We start from the raw sequence: 21,178 nt of genomic DNA on the forward strand, positions 1-21,178 counted from the left end.
CAAATCCCCGCAATTCTGCACTGCCCAACCAAAATAACCATCATCAAAAATAAAAATAACAACCAATGCAGATATCAAATCCTCCATTATCGCCATAACTTAAGCACTCCTTTAATTCATTTCTGCCATGGCTTCTACTCCTAAACAATCCAAATCAAACGCAAACAAGCTACAGCCAAAGTCTCAATTAAGCTACTTTAACCCACGCATACAAAACCAAATTCAATTAACAACCATCAAATTATGCAGCATGGAATTTCCTTCTAATATAATTTATAATATCCTTCTGAGACAACCTGTAAAAGTACTTTTGCGTTTCCGATGTGTCTCTAAAACTTGGTCCAACATAATTGATAGTCACTCTTTTGCACACGCGCATGTTATGGCTGCCACCGAAGAATCTCACCATCTGCCTCTAAATTTATCTGCGAATCGAGATGGCGTATTCCCATATATATATGATGGCCATGCCTTGAAGCAAAGTGAACACGCCCTATTCCCATACATATATGATGATAATAATGCCTTGAAGCCAGGTGAATATCCCACCAACTTAGATTTCTCTAACGAACGTGACACACCAATTTATTTTGTTGCTTATGGTTTCATATGCTTTGGAGAATCGTCATGTCATGTTAAAGATCACGTCCATTTATGGAATCCTCTCAGAAGAGAAGTTTTACGTCTACCAAAACTCGGGTATTATTGCGATTACCAGCACGATTACTATGATGCATACAGGGGCTTGAGAGGGCATTTTGGAATGGGATATGATAGTGCAACTGGTACTTATAAGATTGTTCAATCGTATCCGGTGATAGAGCTATCAGATTATAAGATTGCGGTTTATACATTGGGGAAGGATGATTCTTGGAGAATAATTTCATCCTCATTGGCTTTACGTCCTGATGTTTCTTATGAATTTGGTGTGTCCGCATACGGAGACATGCATTGGATAAGTTTCGACCAAAATAATATACATAGGTGTATATTCTCATTTGACTTCAACAAAGAGGAATTCAAAAAAATTGATCTCCCAATAGACTGTGATATGGAACCACGTTCACCTTCGTTGATAAACCTGAGGGGAAACTTGGCTCTAGTTACGTTTCCCACTGATGATTATGATGGTGACACAGAATATATTTGGATTGAGATATGGGTACTAAAAGATCATTATGAAAGAAATGAATGGTCTAAAGCATATAAAATTAGTACCGATCAAGATGGTGACAGAATTGAAGAAGAAGATTTTTTTGAATATGTTTGCTCTATTGTTGTTGCCGGTCGTTGGATGGTTTTGGATACTTTTCGCCATGATAATAAATTCGTTCTTGATCTAGAAAACGATGATTGTCATCTTAGGATATGTCCTGTGCCGAAAAATTTTGACCATCATGACACAATCAGATTTACAGGGAGTGTTCTTTCTTTTAAAAACTTAAAGTAATCCATTTGCGGAGGTTCCCTGATGTCATGGATAGATTTCTCTTAATTTTTGTTTCTATATTATTAAAAACTTTATTCTTATATTTAATTATTCTTTTTAAGTTGTCATTGCTAGCTAGTTCATTAATTCTTATAATCCACTTTCTGCATATATTATGACGCGTGGCATCATTCATATATCAAATAGGGAATTTATTGATGGAGAGAATTGTGTGCCGAGGATAGTTTTATAGTAGTGTCGCTTGAGTTAATCGATGACGGATTGAGGCGCATGACGCGTCGGTTTGAAACACTCGGCGAGGCAATGATAGGCTGGTGGCCTCCTTTTGCTCCATATACATGTGATTAATTATCCTCCGACCAATAATAACAGTGAGAATCTCGATGCGATCCACTTCTGCATAAACTACCAAAAAATGAAATATTTTTCTCTTGGTTAAAGCATTTTATGACTGATATATGAAAATCAATCAACTTTCCCATCAACCACACAAAAAGGTAAGATTTTTGTTTTGATTAAAGTATTTTATGACTGATATAGAAGAATCAATCAATAGCTTTAAAATTCAGAATTATCTTAGTTCAATTAAGAAATTAAGTCATTCAATCTAAAAAGATTATTTTATCACCATTTTGATGACAAAATACAAGAAATAAAATTAATAAAATATAAATATCAAGTGAAAGTTGGCTCTAGCTAGGTATATGTGGATTGAGATATGGGCAATAAAAGATTATTATGAAAGAAAAGAATGGTTTCAAAGAATATAAAATCAGAGCTTATCCCTCACATAATCTAATCTTAATTTCCTAATATTTGTAGGAGATTTTGACACAGACAATTAAGTAATTTTATGGACAGGATTAACTCTTAATTTTCGTTATTAAATATAAAAACTTATCATTTTAGGCTAGTTAAATTCTAAAACTAACAAACAAACAAATGGATGTTAACTCTAATCGTTCTTCTTTTTCTTTCAATCGTCGTTGCAAATCGCAAGAGGGCTGTTTTGGTTTTGTTCATCTTCATAGCCCTCTCCTTCACTTTCATTCCACTCCCTAGCATAGCCAAATCTAAAGGATACTGGCAGCCGCTGGACCAGACTTCAATATTATATTTAAAAAAAAAAAGTGGCTAAGGATAGTGAGTTTTTAGAAGTTAGATTGGCAGCGGCTGGACAAGCCTTCGATTGTATGAAAAAAAAAAAAAAGGGCCAGGTTAGTGAATTTTTAGAAGTTAGATTGTGAATGTTATTTTTAGTTTTATTTTAATTTGGATTAATATATTTTTAATTTCCAGCCTCGGTAATTTGTACATTCATTTTTGACATGGGACATGCAAAATATGATGGCAATATTGTGTTCTAGATTACAATGACATGTGGTCGGATCCATTTTTCTTGAAATATTGTATGGTAAATTGGTAATATTTTATAAATCGGTTTCATTTGAATATTTATTTTACTCTTCAATTAATTTTTTTTCAAAAATATATTTGTGCTTTAGGAATATGCATACAAGTGACAGTGATTGAGAACGAAAACGATAAGAGGAATTGAAGATTTTATCCTACAAAGAAAGTTAAAAAATAAAAAATATATATAAGTATTGCCAATCACCTCGTCTATGGTGGTTGATTCATGTATCAATTAATTTGCTAAGAAAGGGGAAAAAGGAGAAAAAAATATATGAAAGAAAATGGAAAAGAGAGTTAACGTTGGTTTGCTTGATAATTAATTTTAGAATTTTAGTTAACCCAAAATGTTGAATTTTTGTCTTTAATAAAGAAAAATTAAGAGTAGATTTAATCATGTTCGTAAGATTATTTAATTATCACGTATCAAAATCTCCTCTAAACATTGGAAGAAATTGGATTAAGAGAGATTCTAAATCCATTTATCAATATGATAATCACGCATGTCAGCTGACAAAGTTTTTGGACTACACCAGTTGGATAATAATTTTCAGTAATATTAAGTTGTTGATACTAAATAAATAAAAAAATGATGAACTGAGTGATTTTCAACGCGATTAACATATTAGTGTCCGCCATTGTTGATACTACAGTATCATAACCCTACACTGACGCTAACAGGTGTATTTTTAATTTTATTTTCAATTAATTTTTATTTTCCCAAATTTGGACAACGTCGTTTTCTTGTCTTAAAATTTGTGAAACACTTGAATTTTTTGTCACCTCATCTTCCCTCTCTAAAGCTCAATAAAACATAACTAACTCTGTATCAAATTAAAAGAAACCACAGGCAAAAAACAAAACACACAGCCTATAAAATGATAGATCGGAAAAAATCTTGGACAACATGAAGGTCTCACTGAAATTCCCTCTGAATCCATCCATTCTCACCGTCGTTTTGGCCGGTCACTGACTCGCCCATCATTGCCGTCCGTTTTTCCCTGTTGTTCCCTGTAGCTGCCGAGCTGCAGTTCTTATTGAAGAAATCCCAGCCCTCGTTGCAGCACTGGAGTTTTTGTTGAATAAACCCCAGGTATCTGTTCATATTGTTATTTCTTCTCTCTTATTTAATAATTTGAAGTGAGTGACTTACCTGGATCAAAATAAAGATTATCTCTGTTCTAAGGTTTGGGTGGGTTTTGCCGAAAAGTGGGTTTTGGAAATGAATTAGTTAAATTGTGAAGCTTATTTTTGGTTTGGTTTTACTTATTTTGAAGTTACGGTTTGCATTTTGAACGTTACTTCTCTAGGACCCAATATTTAATCTATAGGAAAAATGTTTAAAAGATTCACTGGAAACAACATCAGTGGCCATGAGCATATGCATACAACTACTGTTTGAACGAATTAGCGAATTGATCACGATGAAAGTAATTAATTTGGCATCCATGGTTATCACAATGGTTAATTTTTGGATTGCGTTATGAAGAAGGAGACAAATTTTGGTGACCATATAAAAATCCATACGTAGTTGAACATCCCTCAAAGCCATGGCCTATCATTCTTTGCTTTTGGGTGCTTGTGTTAGTTTGCTTTTGAAATGTTATGTCATTTACTTGTATTATTACTTGTTGGGCTGCAGATGCTTTGGAATTTTACTTTAAAGGATGATTGACTCAGTCTTAATGTAGTGTAATTGTTTCTTTGATTTGAATGGTTGGAGATCTTTTATTTCTAATTTCTTCATGCTTTATTTGATGATTAATCAATGTTGTATGCAAGGAAACTATGATTTTACATTTTTATTGGGCTTGGTAGAGTGGATCTTATGTCCTCTTGGATCCCCAATCGTGAAGCATTTAATGTTGATGATTTTAGTTTTTCATCTTTTTTAATTGTAGTGTAGAGAAAACTAAAGCAATGACTATTTTGCGGACACGTTGTGATTTTGATAATTTAGTAAATTGTTTTCCTTTTGCTTCTTGTCCTGCAGCAAGCTTAACGAAAAATGGCTATTACTTGCTACTGTGATAAGTAGAGATATGCATTTAGGAAAAGGGGCTAGCGAGTCAGAAACCAAATCACTGCATTGAGCAGGGGACATTTGATTTCATGTATGGTAAAAAGTGCAAGGATAATTTTTCTCATCTCTCTGAAGGCTTGGCTAAAATACAGTCACAACCCTTGGGCGTAGGGGAGGCTTTACGGGAGAATTCTAGTGAACTCTTCAGGAGGTTTTTTCAAAAAATTAGAAGTTCATGTTGAATTTTAAATCTAATAGGATCTGCACGTTTTGCATACGAATTAATGTGAATATCAATGAATTATATCCTTAAGAAGTATTAATCTTATTCTTACTGCATATATCTCCATAGAGATTACTTGAGCTTCTTTATTGCAACCTCTTTATATTCCTCTTTATAATTACATTTTGGCTTTTCCAAGCTATAGGTGCTTGCTGAAAATTTGCCAGAACTTCGGGATTTTCCAAAAGATCTTGTGAGTCTGGAGGCTTCAACCAAGGTACTCTTTTCTCTTTGCACTTTTATAAGTTAATTCCATCTTCAGCATACTGGCTGAATGATTAATCATTATGCAGATACAATTACAATTTTTGGCGGAGGAAATGCAAGCCACTTCTAAAGGATTGGAGAAAGTTGTACAGGGATTGACTGCCTCGGAAAATGATGGTGAGGTACTGGGGAATTTTTGCAAGGTAATTCCTAGACATTAGCTATATAAGTTTTCAATTGTGTAGATGGGGTCCTCCAAGTATGCTGTTATGAATGCATAGCTGTTTAAAACATGCAGCAAGCTTTGCACTATTTCTTTTATTTAATATATTTAATCTAATTAAGCTGGGCATTTTTCTTATTGATACTATTGTTTTGAAGTGCGGCTCTGTTGGGATTATTTTCTCTTTAAAGTATATTAATTTATTTATTTTCTTATTAATAAAATATTTGACATATTTTCAATTGCATAAATATTTTTAATAAGGTTTGTTTAATCATATTATATGTATTTATGTGATCATCATATGGATTCACAAAAGACATAAATACAAGTTATCTTATGATTAAATAAATTAAATTCGCAGTTGATAAATAGAGTTGGACGCTCTATTTATGTTTAGACTGTAGTAAATTCATTAAATGATTTATCTTAATTATGTATGAATTTACTGATGTAGTTTGACTACATTGAACTGTATCACATATAAGATTTAATTAACCTTGAAATGACTGTTAGACTTATTAAATTTCATAGGCATTGATTTTATTGCAATCTTAATCTTGAGTTAATTATAGTTTTATGATTGTAATTATCATTTCAATTGAGTTACCAATGGGCGCGATATACATTTGTAGTATTGATTACCTGGTATCTTGGTGAAAGCAATTATGAGCAGTGAGATTATAGATTAACAATATATAATTTGTACAACACATCTCTTGATGGGTTTTCGGCATTTGATCGTAAAATTCTCTAGTCAGAGTGTAGCAACATAATTAGTATGTTGAAAATAATCATTAGAGAAAACTAGTAAGTGTCAAAGAATAAGATGTAATTAAATTGATTGGACATTTGAGATATTAATTTATTTAGCGATGTGGTACAAAGGATTGTTCAGTAAAGAAATCAATGTGGCATGAGTCGAATTATTATTCAAGAATACTATCCTAGATAACATACAATTATGGAGGTAAATTCTAATTTTTTAGTGGAGTAGATTTGGAATTAAATAATTGAGTTAATTTAATTACAGGTTTAATTATTGTAGTCACTATTGTATATACTCATAAAATCCTCGGGTTAGCTCATTTAATTGACTGCGTCTCTACTGGATTAATAAGTAAGATAACTAGTTATTTGGGTTAAAAGCTTAAATATATTATTTAGTGGGAAACTTCATTTAATATACTTGTGTGTAAGGGGTCTTGTGTTATTTTACAAGGTGGGCCCCTACAACAAGAACAAGTAACGACACTTTTTGTTTTATTATTTTTTAATTTAAATCAAATTTGATTTAATAGAATTAAAAAATATATATAAATATGGAGTCTAGGGTTTCCACCGAATAGAGATATAAAATGGTATATTTTCTCTAAAGGGTTAGAGAAGCCACAACATACAGATTAGAGAAAAAAAGTTTTTTCTCTAATTTTGAGATGAATATTTTCTCTTACTAGTTGTTTTTCGTAGTGATAAAGGCGTCCATACGTTAAGTGTAGATCAAACTTGAGTCATAACCTAGAAGATTATTGGTGACAGATTGTAATCTAACATGAGCGGTGGTGACGGGTCGTGATTTAAGAGCTTAAATTACTTCAGCGAAAAAGCAAAGGTACAATTTCTAGATTCTGGTAATTTTATAGATTGTATGAGAATCACGATCTAAATATTTTTGCTAAAAATATTTTTAAACGAACAATTGGTATCAGAGCAATCTCATATTAATATATATAGTTACTGTATGAAATCAATCTCTTGTATTATGTGTATAAAATGGGTGGCACTATATTTTATATATTATTTCATCATGTGAATGTATATAATTATTGAGCATATTAAATATTGTCTCAATTCATAGTTAGATATATCTTTGTATTAATTTTATAGATTTATAATAAGAGAGGTGGTCAATTTTCACCGCGTTTCTCTCTTGATTATTTTAATTCATTGTTCTTAGATTCTTTGTAAGCCATTTATGGTATAGGAGTTCTTGTAAATATTATTTTTATTATAAAATAATGTAAAGAGCCCAAGAAAACAAAGGAAAGTTGATGGCGGCAAGAGAAGAAGAAACGGCAGCGCCTCTGAAATTGGCAGGGAAAACCATGAAGGGATGGAGGCTCTTTTGAATTTTTTCATTAGACACCCTATTGTCTCACTAATTTATGTTTTTTGCCAAGGCTTGAAATGTTGTTGCATTTAAGTCCAACAATATATGTTGGTGGCGGCTGGAAGAAAAATAAGTGAATTAGGGTTTTGGGTTTATACCCCATGGCACCCTACAGTTTCACTATTTTACGATTCAGCCTAAGTATTTTAGGTTTTGGGCAGAAAAATTCAAATTTATTTATATCGGATCCAAGCCCATTATTGGCTATCAATTGGATAATATAAATAGAAATTTGATAAGCTCAATTGTTATTATTTGTGCAGATTTATTTATATTGGTCCCAAGCCCATTTAAGGGATTTCAAAATTGGGTTATATAAATAAAAATTTTGGTAGATCAATAATAAAATTTATTTGGCTCAAGAATTTTTAAAGATAAATTTGGGTTTATTTTATTAAACTAATTGGGTTTGGATTTTTTTAAAAAAAATAGGTATTTAAAAAATAAGATCCAATAGAATTTTTTTATTTTATTTTGAAAGGTGCCCAAATTTAAATTTAAAAATTGAACCAAAGATAAATCTTAAAATTCCAAAAGTCCCAAGTCAATAGTTATGAATAAGAGCAAGTACAAGGAAGAGAAAGAAGGAAGATGGATGTTGGCTTGAAGCTCAATAGATATTAGGCTTGTTGATTAAGTCAATTTTTTCCTTAGGAAAATCATGAATTGAGATTGTTTAATTGCTTTTGATTAATATGCTATGTTTGGTTGATAACATATCATGATAACATGTTATATAGAATAATAAGTGTTACTTTATGCATCATAATACATGACATCTATAAATTATGAATTTAGACATATATTGTTTGACATTTGCATGTGCTTGATAATTTTTAGATTTTATCTAGATAATATTATTATAGGAAGCATGCAATTAACAATATAGGATATAATCTGTAAATTGGAAAATCCAACTTTAAAATATTGAGTGAGAGAGGAAAAAATTATCTTGAATTTTCCCTCTCCCACTCAATATTTTAAAATTGGTTTTTCCTTTTTAAAACATACATTGATTATATATTGTTAATTGCATGCTTCCTATAATATTATCTAGATGATATCTAATATTATAAAGCATTTGCAAATTTCAAATAATATAATGAGATTTATAACTTATGAATGACATGTATCATTATGCATAGAGTGGCACTATCTATTTTATATGACATGTTATCATCCAAAACATAACATATAGAAAAAATAATTAAATAATCTTAATTTATGATTTTCCTAAAATGAAAAAATACATTAACCTTAAGTCTAATCTTCATTAGGCATCTTGTCAATGTTCATCTTCTATAGGTTTGTCTTTGTTAATGAACTAGGGAAAATTGGGCTTTTAAATTTATTATTAGTCCAATTTTAATTTTGAAAGAAAACAAATAATAATTTTCTAACAATATTTAAAAAAAATTTTGGACCAAAAATAAATTTAATGTATTAAATTTTTATCTATGCATTTTAATCCATTAAGCACAATTTCAATTGGACCTAAAATTAAGATTCATTAAGCCCAAAACTATTTTTAGACTTAAATGCATAAAATTAAAACTTATCTGTACAAAAGATAAAACTATAGAATATAGAGAATTCAACGATAAAAACGACGAAACCCTAAAATCCATATTTTTCTTCCCCAGCCTCCACCACTACAAAGACCAGCCACTGTTCACCCATCTCTGATGTCGATTTAACTGTCCCTGCCACATTGGAAAGCCACCAAACAACTCACGATGCCTTCTCTAGCGCTGCTGCAAGCGTTGGTTTCTATCGTTGAAGTCCTTATAGTTCCATAGTTTTATCTTTTGGGTAGACAAGTTTCATTTTGTGCATTTTAGTCCAAAAATAGTTTTGCGCTTAATGAATCCTAATTTTAGGTCCAATTGAAATTGGACTTAATGAATTAAAATGCATAGATAAAAGTTTAACACATTAATTTATTTTTGGTCCAAAAATTTTATTTAAATATTGTTAAAAAATTATTATTTATTTTCATTGAAAATTAAAATTGGACCAATAATAAATTTAAAAGCTCAATTTTCCTTAATCCATTAACAAAGATAAGCCTATGGAAGATGGACATTGATAAGAAACCCAATAAAGATTAGGCTTAGGGTTAATGTATTTTTTCATTTTGGGAAAGTCATGAATTAATATTATTTAATTAATTATTTTTCTATATGTTATGTTTTGGATGGCAACATGTCATGATAACATGCTATATAGAATAGGTAGTGCCACTCTATGCATTATGATACATGTCATTCATAAATTATGAATTTTATTATATTGTTTGTAATGCTTAATAATATTGAATATCATCTAGATAATATTATAGGAAGCATACAATTCATAATATATAATCAATGTATGTTTTAGAAAAGAAAAACCAACTTTAAAATATTAGTGGGAGTGGGAAAATTCAAGATAATTTTTCCCACGGGCTTCATTGTTAGTTCAATAATAAAATATATACCTCGACTTCATAATACGATAATGCTCCATTCGGAGGGTATATATATTAGATATTTTATTTGATGAATTTTTTCAAAGATAAAATTAAAATATTTTTCAATCAGTTGATCACCCCAACGGTCACTATTGATATGAAAAGTACGTGGATTGAAATAATGGTTATACACTCAACTAAAATTTATTATTAACCTTCCCAACGAAGCTTTGTTAACAAATTTAGGTTCAAAAGGATAACGATAATCATTTATCATGTCTCTACATGAAAGTAAATAATCCAATAAATAATTGAGTCTAGTAAGTGTAAGCATGACTTCCCCAATGAATAACTTGTCAAAACGGTATTAGATTATTGTTACAATAAATTAAAATGCATTTATGGTTTTTTTGCATTTTTTATTTTTTATTGTAAATATTATATCAAGATTTTTATGCACGGATGTTTTATTTTTTTGAAAATGTCTTCCCTGAGCCCATTTACTATTATTCTGAATTAAAATAAACTCACTGGGGAGAACTATATATATTGGAAAAGAAATTTATTCATTGTCCTAACTGCTGAAAATTATAAATATGTCTTAACTCAACCATACCCTTTAGTTCCAGCGGAAGATGCTTATAAAAATCAGAGGATGCTTTATGAGAAATAACAAAAGGCCAATGAAATGGCTAAATGCTACATTTTAGCCTCGAATTTCTAATATTATGCAGACCAAACATTAGAACTTAGAGATTGCCACTGAAATAATGGATAGTCTCTAAGAGATGTTTGGGCAGAGTACTCGTTCCACGAGGCAAGTGCGCTAAAAGGTATTATGAACAGTAAAATGGGGACGGGCATAAGAGTTCGTGATCATGTCCTAAAAAAATGATGGATTATTTGAATGAGGCTGAGATTCAGGGAGCACAAATTGATGATAACTCAAAGATTGACATGGTGTTTGAATCTCTGCTAGAAACATTCAAGGAGTTTAAGGTCAATTATAACATGAACAAAAAAAACATGACTTTAACTGAATTGATGAGCGAACTACATTCTGCTGAAGAGATCTGTCGTTCTGAGAAATCTCTAGGAAGCATAAATATTGCTAAAAAAGGTTCTTCTGGACTTAAGCCAAAAGGCAAAGGTAAGAAGAAAGCTGGGAAAAAGAGATCGTCTACCAAGCAAGATGGCAAGTCGAAAGGCAAATGTTTTAAGTGTGGACAGAAAGGTTATTGGAAAAATGATTGCCCTACGATTGTGAAATCAGGTATGTGAAATCTTTTTGTAATTGAGGCTTGTTTAGTTCAGAATCCTGTTGACACTTGGGTGTTGTATTCAGGAGCAACTAATCATATTTGTAATTCACTTTATTGGTTTCAAAAAACAAGGAAACTAAGTGAAGGAAGAGTCAAGCTGCAGTTAGGGACATGACAATTCGTATTAGCAATGAAGATTGGATATGTTTTATTATCTTTTAATAATGAGACTTTAGTTTTGAATAATTGTTTTTATGTTCTAGACATTAAGAGGAATTTAATTTCGGTAATTTGTTTATCAAACTTATTCAATTTAATTTTTTTCATTTTCTTCATCATTTCCCCAAAATCCCAATTTCCACAGTTGTATCAATGGCTGAATCTTCAAGGGTTGCTCGCAAGAGAAAATCTGCCCCTGATAGGAATCCAATACCACCAAGGGAGACTTTGGTATTCGAGAGGATTCATTTTTCCACAGCTCCTCCGGCCAAACGCTTCGAATCCTGCTTTATGGATCGCAAGGTAATTGACTCTTACTATATGGATTTGGAGGATTTTAAAGAGTTGATTGTGTGTGGTAGGAGTGTGAGAGATATGTTATTACCTTGGGAGTCAGCTTTAGATCTTGATGAACGGGTTTATCCTAATCTAGTCCGTGTTTTTTACTTGAACATAGAAATTTCTGCAAATAGGCTAGATCGGATAGTTACCTATGTAGGAGGTGTCCCCATTGAATTCGATGTTGAGGATCTGAACCACATCCTAGGAACTCTAGATGATAATCACACAATTTATACATCTAGGAAAGCTCTCTTGTTTGCCAATTTTGGTCATAATCATGGTGTTAAAAATATCTGTAGGCGTCGAGACCTTTCTAATGATATTTGTGCTCTTCCTTTTTTGTCATAACTATTGTCTTTACAAGTTCGGATCCTTCACACCACATTACAACATATTGTTACTCCTACGAAGGGGCATTCGAATGAGGTGACAAGAATGGATGTCGGGTTATTAGACAGTTTGTTTGAGAGGTGACCTATTAACCTTGACTATGTTATTTTAAGGCACATGCTGAGTACTCCTGGGTTTAACCATCAGTTGCTTTCATATGGTAGTATTATTTCTAAGATATTGCGACACTTTCAAGTACCTATTCGAGACTTAGTTTATGTAGAGACCAAGAGGATTGTTACGGAAGCTATGACGAGTATCGAATTTTCTCAAAAGAACGAGGAGTGGATCAAGACATTTATTTCTAAGAACCAAGACACCCTTGTTGCTCCAGAAGACAATCCCATGCTTAATGATGTTTACCCTCATGATCTGTTACTCGATTTTAGGCAAGGAGCTAGACCTCCACTGCCTCGTCGTGGATCCGTATCACAACCTCCAACAGATTCTAATTCTGAGGAGCATGAGATGGATACTGATAAGCCCCCAGCTCCAGAGCATCTACCAGCTTCGAATGACCTCATGCAGAAATTAGTTGGTGATGTTCAGAGTCTTTTCGAGCAGCAGCAGCAGCTTCAATCCCAGTTTGTTGCATTTCAGCTCAGTAGTAGCATCTTCTTGATCAACAGCAACAACTCCTTAATGGTCAGCGACGTATTTTTGCTATCCTTGGTTCCCATCCTGGTAGTTCCTCCTCGCAGCCCTCGTCTTAGTTTCTGCATATGTTTTTCACACATACATTTCTACTCTCATTTCATATTTTGGATGATATTATTATGACACATGTACTATGTGCTTTTCTAGTTTTTATAATGGTATTTGGATTACTTAAATTTTTAGAAGCCCAATTCACTCCCCTCTTGGGTTGCCTAGTTAGTATTTTATTAACCTAAGAGGAGGATGAATTGAGTTTCTAAAAATTTAAGCAACTAAAACTTGATGCAATTTAAACAAGCAACGAAAATCAAACTAAATAAATTAATGTGCAATGAAAGATGAAGAGATAGAGTAAGAGAGAGTAAACACATGATTTTTACGTGGTTCGGCCAACTGTGCCTACGTCTATGCCTCTAAGCTCATCGAACTTGAGGATTTCACTAAGCAAGCCTCCAACGCTTCAACAACACTTATAATTGACTTTCAAGGTGTTAATAGACCTTTACAACAAGAGATTATCACCAATCTCTTAACTCAAGTGTATCCCAACACTTATAATCACTCAAAAACAAAGATTACAAATGAATTTTCTCTCGCACAATGTATATGATTACAAATGAAAGCTCAAAATGTGAATAAATGAAATAAGAATAAGTTAAGGCTCAATGAAGGTTGTATTCTCAATAGCAAGCTCAATGATAACTCTTGGATCACTTCTAATTTGAATTTGATTAAGTCATTTTATAGTTGGAGCTAAAACCTAGTCGTTAGTGACTTTCTGAACAAAATCGGATCATCGTTAACTGCTATCGGTTAACCATTTTGACTAGTCTAAATTACCATTGGGCTGAATTTCAAATAATCAGTTAACCATTTGGAATTATCGATTGGCTGTTAATTTCCAGAAACCTGCAAAATAAATTGGCTTGACCGTTTTTGCTAAATGATTCACGGTTAGAATGTATTCCTTTCTGAAAATTATCGGTTAGCCGTTTGCTGTAATCAGTTTGCCGTTTATTTCCAAAAACCTACAAAACAAATTATGCTTATCCATTTTTGCTAAATGGTTCAAGGTTAGAAATCAATACCTCTCTGAAAATTATCTGTTAACCGTTTGCAGCAAACGGTTCACCATTATTTTCCAGAATCAGTGTTTTTACAAATTTTCGCAGAGAATAGTTTTCTGATTAAAGTTAACGTTTATCCAAATTCATCAACTTTTAAGAATTTATCTATTAATGAAAGGTCCAACATTTTTAATAAAAAATATATAAAATTTGTCATCATCAAAATCAATTTTATAGATATATACACGTTAACACCATATTTGCTTATTAAAAGTGGAGCATAAAGTTAGTTAGTTTGACTTGGTCATATTTATGATAAACGGATGTTATAAAATCATTTAGTGAATCTTTCACCATGGATACTCACCTGATAGTTATGTGTGTTTACCTACCTTTGTATTTGAGCACTGAGCATGAACTCATTTAGGTCTCTTTAGTGTTATTTAAGATTTGTTTTTTTTTTTTTTGAGAAAACCTTTTAGTTCTTAGTTAACATAACATTTTTTTTTTCTTTAACAGGTTTTTAGGATTGAGCAAGATTACGAAAATAAATATGAGATAATAGTTGGTGATTGTTGATTCTTCAAGTAGTTTTTTATTGTAAACTCTTTACTCTTTTGAGTTTGACACAATGTTTTGGCTTTTATATTTCAATGTTCATGTAGTTCTACACAATGTAATAAATTTTCAGATTATTCAATGAATATTTCAATTCTAGTACCAATCGTAAATTTCTAATTCTGTTTTTTTTTTTTAATTCTTTTTGAATAAACATTCTTACTATAGTATCATTATCTTTGTAATACCCTTGTATTAATATTTGTTTGATACCATAGTATCGTTATATACATGATGTCCTAGAATTAGAATGGTTTTGATACTATAGTGACATAAAATCACTGATATTATTTTCACTAGCATGGGCTATGCTGACACTAAAAGTCGGTGTTAACGAAACATGTTACTCACACCAAAATGATATCAGCGAAGACCATTTTTCTACTAATGTTATTTTATGAGCTCTATTGTTATTAGCTGTTAGTTGGATGGTTTTCTACATCTTTCGCCATTATGATAAATTTATTCTTGATCTAGAAAATAATGATTGTCGTCTCAGGAAATGTCTAGTGCCATAAAATTTTGTCCGTAATAACAAATTTAAATTTACGGGGAGTGTTCTTTCTTTTAGAAACTTGGGCAATCTAATTGTAGAGGTTCCCTGGCATCAAGGATCGGAAATATATCTCTTAATATTTTGTGCAAATTTAAGTTAGTACTCGGGAGATGTTGGGCATTAGAAGTGCCAACAATGTATAGGTCCACAGAAAGAGATTTTTGTTTACTTTTCTTAGAATATTTGAGGGCAACAAGAGCATTGCTCTCTTATCTCATGCGTATGAATCTTTTGATGCATGATTGCTGAAAGATACGCAAAGCACAAATGAATTAAAATGAAGCAAATGCTACTCATATTTTGTGTTTAAATCATTAAAATCATCCGGCCGATCACATCGAGTATTGAGACGAAAAGCTAATTAAAGTGAAAATTGCAATTCCCTGGAACATCTTAGTAATCAATGCCAATGATCAATAATGATCACATTGCTCTTAACGTTTCTTTAGGCCTAAAGCTCATGCAATAAGCTCTCAAAAGAGGGGAAAATACACACACACACACGCATTTATATATATTGCTCTTAACGTTTTTTTAAATACCTCTCAACGCCCTTGCAGATTGCTTCTTCTCCATTTTTAACTTGCTAAAGCATGTAACTTTCTTTTTCTAATCTTTTTCTTTCGTTACGCTTATGATTTTCTTTTTAATTTTAAGATGGCAAATTTTGAATTAATATTCTCGAAGGTTGAGTGAAGTGGTAAATAGTATCACAAATTTTCTCAGAAATGCTTCTAAAAAATTTTTTAAAAAAAAAGTTTTCTCAGAAATGTATATGGGATTCGAACACTGTTGAAGAGTTTAAAACAAGATGGAAGGATGACATCGAAAAAGCACAATTGGATGATAATGAACGGCTTCACGGAATTTATGAAATTATATCAAAGCGGGTGCCTAAACATGTAAATTTTGGTCGTATTTATGAGGGATTTAAAGAAACTTACATCCTTTAGCAAGGAAAAATGAAGAATAAGCCATCTGCAAGGAGTAAGGTGCAGAGATAGAGACGGAAGAGGAGTGATTGAATTCATTTGCTTTTTCTTTTTCATTTTATTCGTGGCCCCAGTGTGTAAAGTGTTTGACTTACATTTTCTCAGTGGGGTCCCACGTCGACAGCAAATCTTGTCTATTCAATTCTTTTAGAGTGATAATGTTTGTCCCGGGTCAAACCCCAAAAATAAACTAAACGGCGTCGTTTTGTTTGTCTGTTTTTTTTTCTTTTTTGCTTCTCCAAAACATTGCCGTTTCACTTATCATTTTCAAAACGGCGTCATCTTTAACTATCACGAATGGCTGGATTCGCGATTCCTTTCTTTGTTTCTTCATTTCTTCGTTTCTTACTTACCCAAAAAACTATCGCGAATGAAGAACAAGACCAACAACAGTTGAGTTTCGGCTGCGAAATTTGTCCTTGAAAGCTGAGTTTAAAGACACTACACGCTTATTGATTTGTGTTTCTTCTAGTTAGGCATTCCTGCTTCTTTGTCTAATGTTTATTGGTACAAGAAAGCTATTTGTGAAAAGAGGAGTCACCACTCTTCTTTTCTCTCCTTTTTCTGTTAGTTTTAGCAGACATATTCGATTGCCTCAATCTATGTTAGAGAGAACATCAAAAGTTAGCTGTGGTGGCTTATGCTCTGGACTGGTATTATCTGAATGCAAGTCGAATCCAATTCTACATCCTGCAAAGAAACTTTCTACAATTTAAAGGACTGCATCTATTTGTGTCAGATGAATCATATATGTTGTACAGAGGTGTATAAAAATCACAGGCTGTGAGTTGGTGTAAACACATCTTATAATCATATATGCTCAAGCTGTGAACTTTGACGCTTCGTGAGTTCAATTTCCCGAACAAGTTTCGGCTACCAGCGTTGACGGTGACCGTGGTTGTGAGTCCGTCGTGGTGGATCCCGAATGGCTAGACCTCGGTCAGGGAAGGAAAGTAACGACGGTGACCGTGGCTGTGAGTCGGTCGTGGTGGATCCCGAATGGCTGGACCTCGATCAAGGAAGGAAAGTAACGATTTTTTCGGTAAGGAATCCCAGGTGAAACGAATTCTTCGATGAGGAAAGTAACGAATTCTTCTATCTGTCTCAGGTAAAACGAAGATACGAAGAGGAAGAGATTTACGGTGAGTGAAATATTCTATCAAAAACGGCAGTGTTTTGGAGAAGCAAAAAAGAAAAAAAAACAAACAAAACGACGCCGTTTAGTTTATTTTCAGGGTTTGACCTGGGGCAAACATCATTTTCCATTCTTTTAACGCTTAGCACCTCACACACAATTCACAATTTTCGCGTGTCTGCATATTAGCAGAACCGTGTATATATATTGACTTAAATGCCTTCTAGTTCGGTTGTTCGTATATTTTTAAAAAGGGTCCGCCTAACTTACACCTGATGTAGGTTACAGCTGCCCTGTAAAATTTCATTCACCTCCTATACTTTATGTTATTTATAATTTATTTATAAGTATTATAAAATTTTCTGTATTGTAAACTTTCGTTAAACCCCTTGCACTCTATTTTATAATATAGAATGGTCTAATTGAATATAGAGTTATTTACAATTTTATAGTGCGTTCAATAAACAGGAATCGAAATTAGATGGAAACATAATGAGTTAGAATCAGAATAGGTAGAATCGAAATGGGGAATTGAAATCATAATAATTTATTTACTTGAACTGCAAGAATCGTAACTATAATGAGCTGTATTACTATTTATGAGTTTACTTTGTTTTAGAACCAAAATCAAAATGGGTTAGGTTATAACAAATTATTATAAAATCCTTAATTAATTTTATCATAATTATTATTTTTATTTTTATTATTATTATTATTCAAAAAATTATTAATAATAATTATCATTAATCATTAATTATTATTATTAACAGTTGATGTAAGTTACAGTTGTAATTTATCTTAAAAGACCTTAAAAGACCTTTAAGAAAATATCTTAAAAGACCTTTTAGTTTAATATATTATATTTTTATCCTTACTTTTACTTTACTTTTACAATAATAGCCTTACAATAATATTCTTGACATTGATTAATTTATCTAAAAAAATCTAATTAGAAAACTTATCTAATTTAATTTGTCTATGAAAGAACTAGTATTTACTTATAAATAAAAATTAATATCAGCTAATTTAAAGCAATGTTTAATATCATTGAAACAATTTTGTTAATAGTAATTTTATAAAAAAATTAATTTCTAAATTAACCTTAAAAGAAAAATAATAACATAAAAAATTGTGAAATTTTGTATGTTACTTTTAAGGCTAATTTGATAAATTAACATTTTTTTTCATTAATGTCTTCTAGAAAACAAGAATATTGTTGCAAGGGTATTATTATAAAAAGAAATAAAATGCAAGGGTAATAGTGTAATATATTAATAGAAAGGGTGTCTTGAGATATTTTTTAAAATATAGGGACTAAACGGGTACTTTAGTCAAAATATAAAGACTAAACGAGAATTTACCTTACTCATCTAGTTCAGGATCTTGTATTTGTTAAAGTTCGAGAAAACTATTAAATCATATGGTTTAATATGGTTTAATATAAAATCATATAACTTTAAAGTTCGAGAAAACTATTAAATCATATAACTTAGTAATTTTGTCAGACTTTAATAAAGTTTAAGATTTTAGATTCGAATAGATGTTTGGACTTGGAAACATTTTTTGAGTGTGTTTAAAATTAAGTTCGTTATCAAACTAACCATTATGAATGTCCATATGTGTAACTCTTAGTTTCCCCATTAATCTTCCTCCTACTTTGCATTCTCTCATTCCTCGTACTTTATACCTTGTATTTATGATTATTTTTTTTTAAGAAGTTAAGATTGTAAACCTACAAAATACTAAGGTTTCTAGCATTTGGTCAGGATTGGCATTCCTAAGTAGGGATGACAACCAAACCCGGACCCGGATCGGACCCGAACTAAACCCAAAAAATTCGGTCTGGGTTCAACCCGCACCGGAATAATTTTTATCTGGAATCCGGATCAATTTTTGACAACCCGCATATTTTCGGGTCCGGATTCGGTTTCAGGTGAACACGCAAATCCGGAACCCGGACCCGGATATTATTTATTTTAATATTAATTTTTATCCATAAATCCGTAAATATAAATAGAAAAAAAAAAGCAAAAGTGAACCCTAGATCTCTCAATCTCTCTCGTTCCCCTCTCAAAATTTCTCCTTCAACTGAAGTACTGAACTCTACTGTAAATCTGTAATTTCTCCTCTCAATCTCTCAAGTCTCATCCGTAATCCATTCTTCTCTCAATCTCTCTCACCCGTGAGCCGTGACTCGTTCCTCAGTCCTTAGTCCTCACTTAATCTCTCTCACTCTCTCTTCAACTCTCCTTCACGGTGAGGCTTTGTTCGTTTCATCACTCATCAGCAATTCAGCATCACACATCTCATCTCTCACTCTATCGCAGCCAGTAAAAGGGTTGAAATCCACCTCAATCGCGGCTGGGTTCGTTTGTGGTTTCTTGGATCCATTTCTTCTGGTAAGCAAAAAGTTAGTTCTTTGTTATTTATTTAATTCATCAAAAGTTTGCAACTTTTTTTGTTACTAATGCATTTAGGTACTTTTTTGACTTGATTTGTATTAATTAATTATGTTTTAGTTTGTGGTTGTGGGGTTGTGTTAATAAAAAAATGGTATTGGACTTGATTTGTATTAATTAATTATGTTTTAGTTCGTGGTTGTGGGGTTGTGTTAATAAAAAGTTGGTACTGGAGGAAAAAAAAACTGCATCTTTTTTGCTTTGGCCTCATCCCTTTTGATTCATTATTCATCTTATCTTTTGGACATTCGAGGGCTCAGGATATTTTGTTTTGTTTTGCTGAGTTGAGCTTCGGCTGGGTTATTTTCTGACAGAGCATGGACAAAATGAAAATACATAATGTTAAATTTGGAAAGTAACACGAACCAAACTTTATCTGGATCCTGAACTGGGCAGAAAGGTAGACTCTGAGAGAGTTTTTGATTTGTTTTACTGTTCAAATGATTAATAGGCTTTTGCCAGATAGCAATATCGCCTTTCTCTTTTATTTGTTCCCAGCAAAGGCTCTTAGCTACATTTTCAATAGCAATTTGTTCCTTATTCAAATCCTCTTTTGTTCTTTGCCAGCCTCTCGCATGCTTCTTCCAATTAATCGGAGGGCCAGATAAAATCCAGTACCCTCCAATTCATGATTAATAATGTTCTTGTTAAGAATTCAAAGTTAATGTTCTATAATTTTCTTGATTAATAATGTCTCTTCAAAATCTTAATCTTATGAATTCTTGATTAATAATGTCCTGTATTATCAATTTATCACTAATTAGTTGTGTTGTTCATTATGTTTATAATTTACACATTTTTTGTAGATGGAATTCCAGAGGAAGCAATACTTTCTGCAGAGCATTTGATTGATGAAAGTTGGATGATTGAGCAACAGTCAAATGAAGTGGATGATTCAGAGTTTAGTCTTTAGCACTAGTGGCTGGAAATTTGAGCTTTAAATTGTAGAATTATGTTATGGATTTGTATTTGTGGATATTTATTACTTTAAAACTTTGAATTTTAGATTTTATATTGTGTTGTATTTGTTTTAGAACTTGGATGTGTTATATGTTCTGTTTTTTTGCCCTTTGTCCAGCAAATTTTGTTGAACCAAAGTGAAGTAACTTGGTTCTAGTAGTTTGGTTCTGGATGTGTTATATGTTCTATTTTTTTGCTCTTTATCCAGTAAATTTTGTTGAACCAATTCTAGGAAGAATATTGTAATGTATTTTACCGTAATGTGTTTTTTATGTAATACATTAAAACATTAAAACTTCC

General features: G+C 31.9%; 1 protein-coding gene and 2 long non-coding RNA genes across 5 annotated transcripts; all 3 read left to right on the forward strand.

The window, feature by feature from the left end:
- Positions 1-127: 127 nt before the first annotated feature.
- Positions 128-1,450, forward strand: LOC102629535 (F-box/kelch-repeat protein At3g06240-like). The gene has a single exon (XM_006491548.2). It carries the CDS (start codon positions 128-130, stop codon positions 1,448-1,450), a length of 1,323 nt encoding a protein of 440 aa, XP_006491611.2.
- Positions 1,451-3,485: 2,035 nt separating this feature from the next.
- On the forward strand, positions 3,486-8,045 carry LOC102630917 (uncharacterized). Of its 3 annotated transcripts, XR_008052090.1 has the most exons (5): positions 3,489-3,956; positions 4,857-5,097; positions 5,315-5,386; positions 5,463-5,579; positions 7,139-8,045. It is a non-coding gene; the product is annotated as an uncharacterized LOC102630917 (long non-coding RNA). The 3 variants fall into 3 exon arrangements; XR_008052091.1 differs by lacking the exon at positions 7,139-8,045 and having other exon boundaries at positions 3,486-3,956; positions 5,309-5,386; positions 5,463-5,741; XR_008052089.1 differs by lacking the exon at positions 7,139-8,045 and having other exon boundaries at positions 5,463-5,741.
- Positions 8,046-19,112: 11,067 nt separating this feature from the next.
- Positions 19,113-20,951, forward strand: LOC127899650 (uncharacterized). The gene is made up of 2 exons (XR_008051546.1): positions 19,113-19,858; positions 20,725-20,951. It is a non-coding gene; the product is annotated as an uncharacterized LOC127899650 (long non-coding RNA).
- Positions 20,952-21,178: the final 227 nt, after the last annotated feature.

This window comes from Citrus sinensis, chromosome 9 (assembly GCF_022201045.2).
Source record: "Citrus sinensis cultivar Valencia sweet orange chromosome 9, DVS_A1.0, whole genome shotgun sequence".
In the NCBI taxonomy this organism is placed as follows: Eukaryota; Viridiplantae; Streptophyta; class Magnoliopsida; order Sapindales; family Rutaceae; genus Citrus; species Citrus sinensis.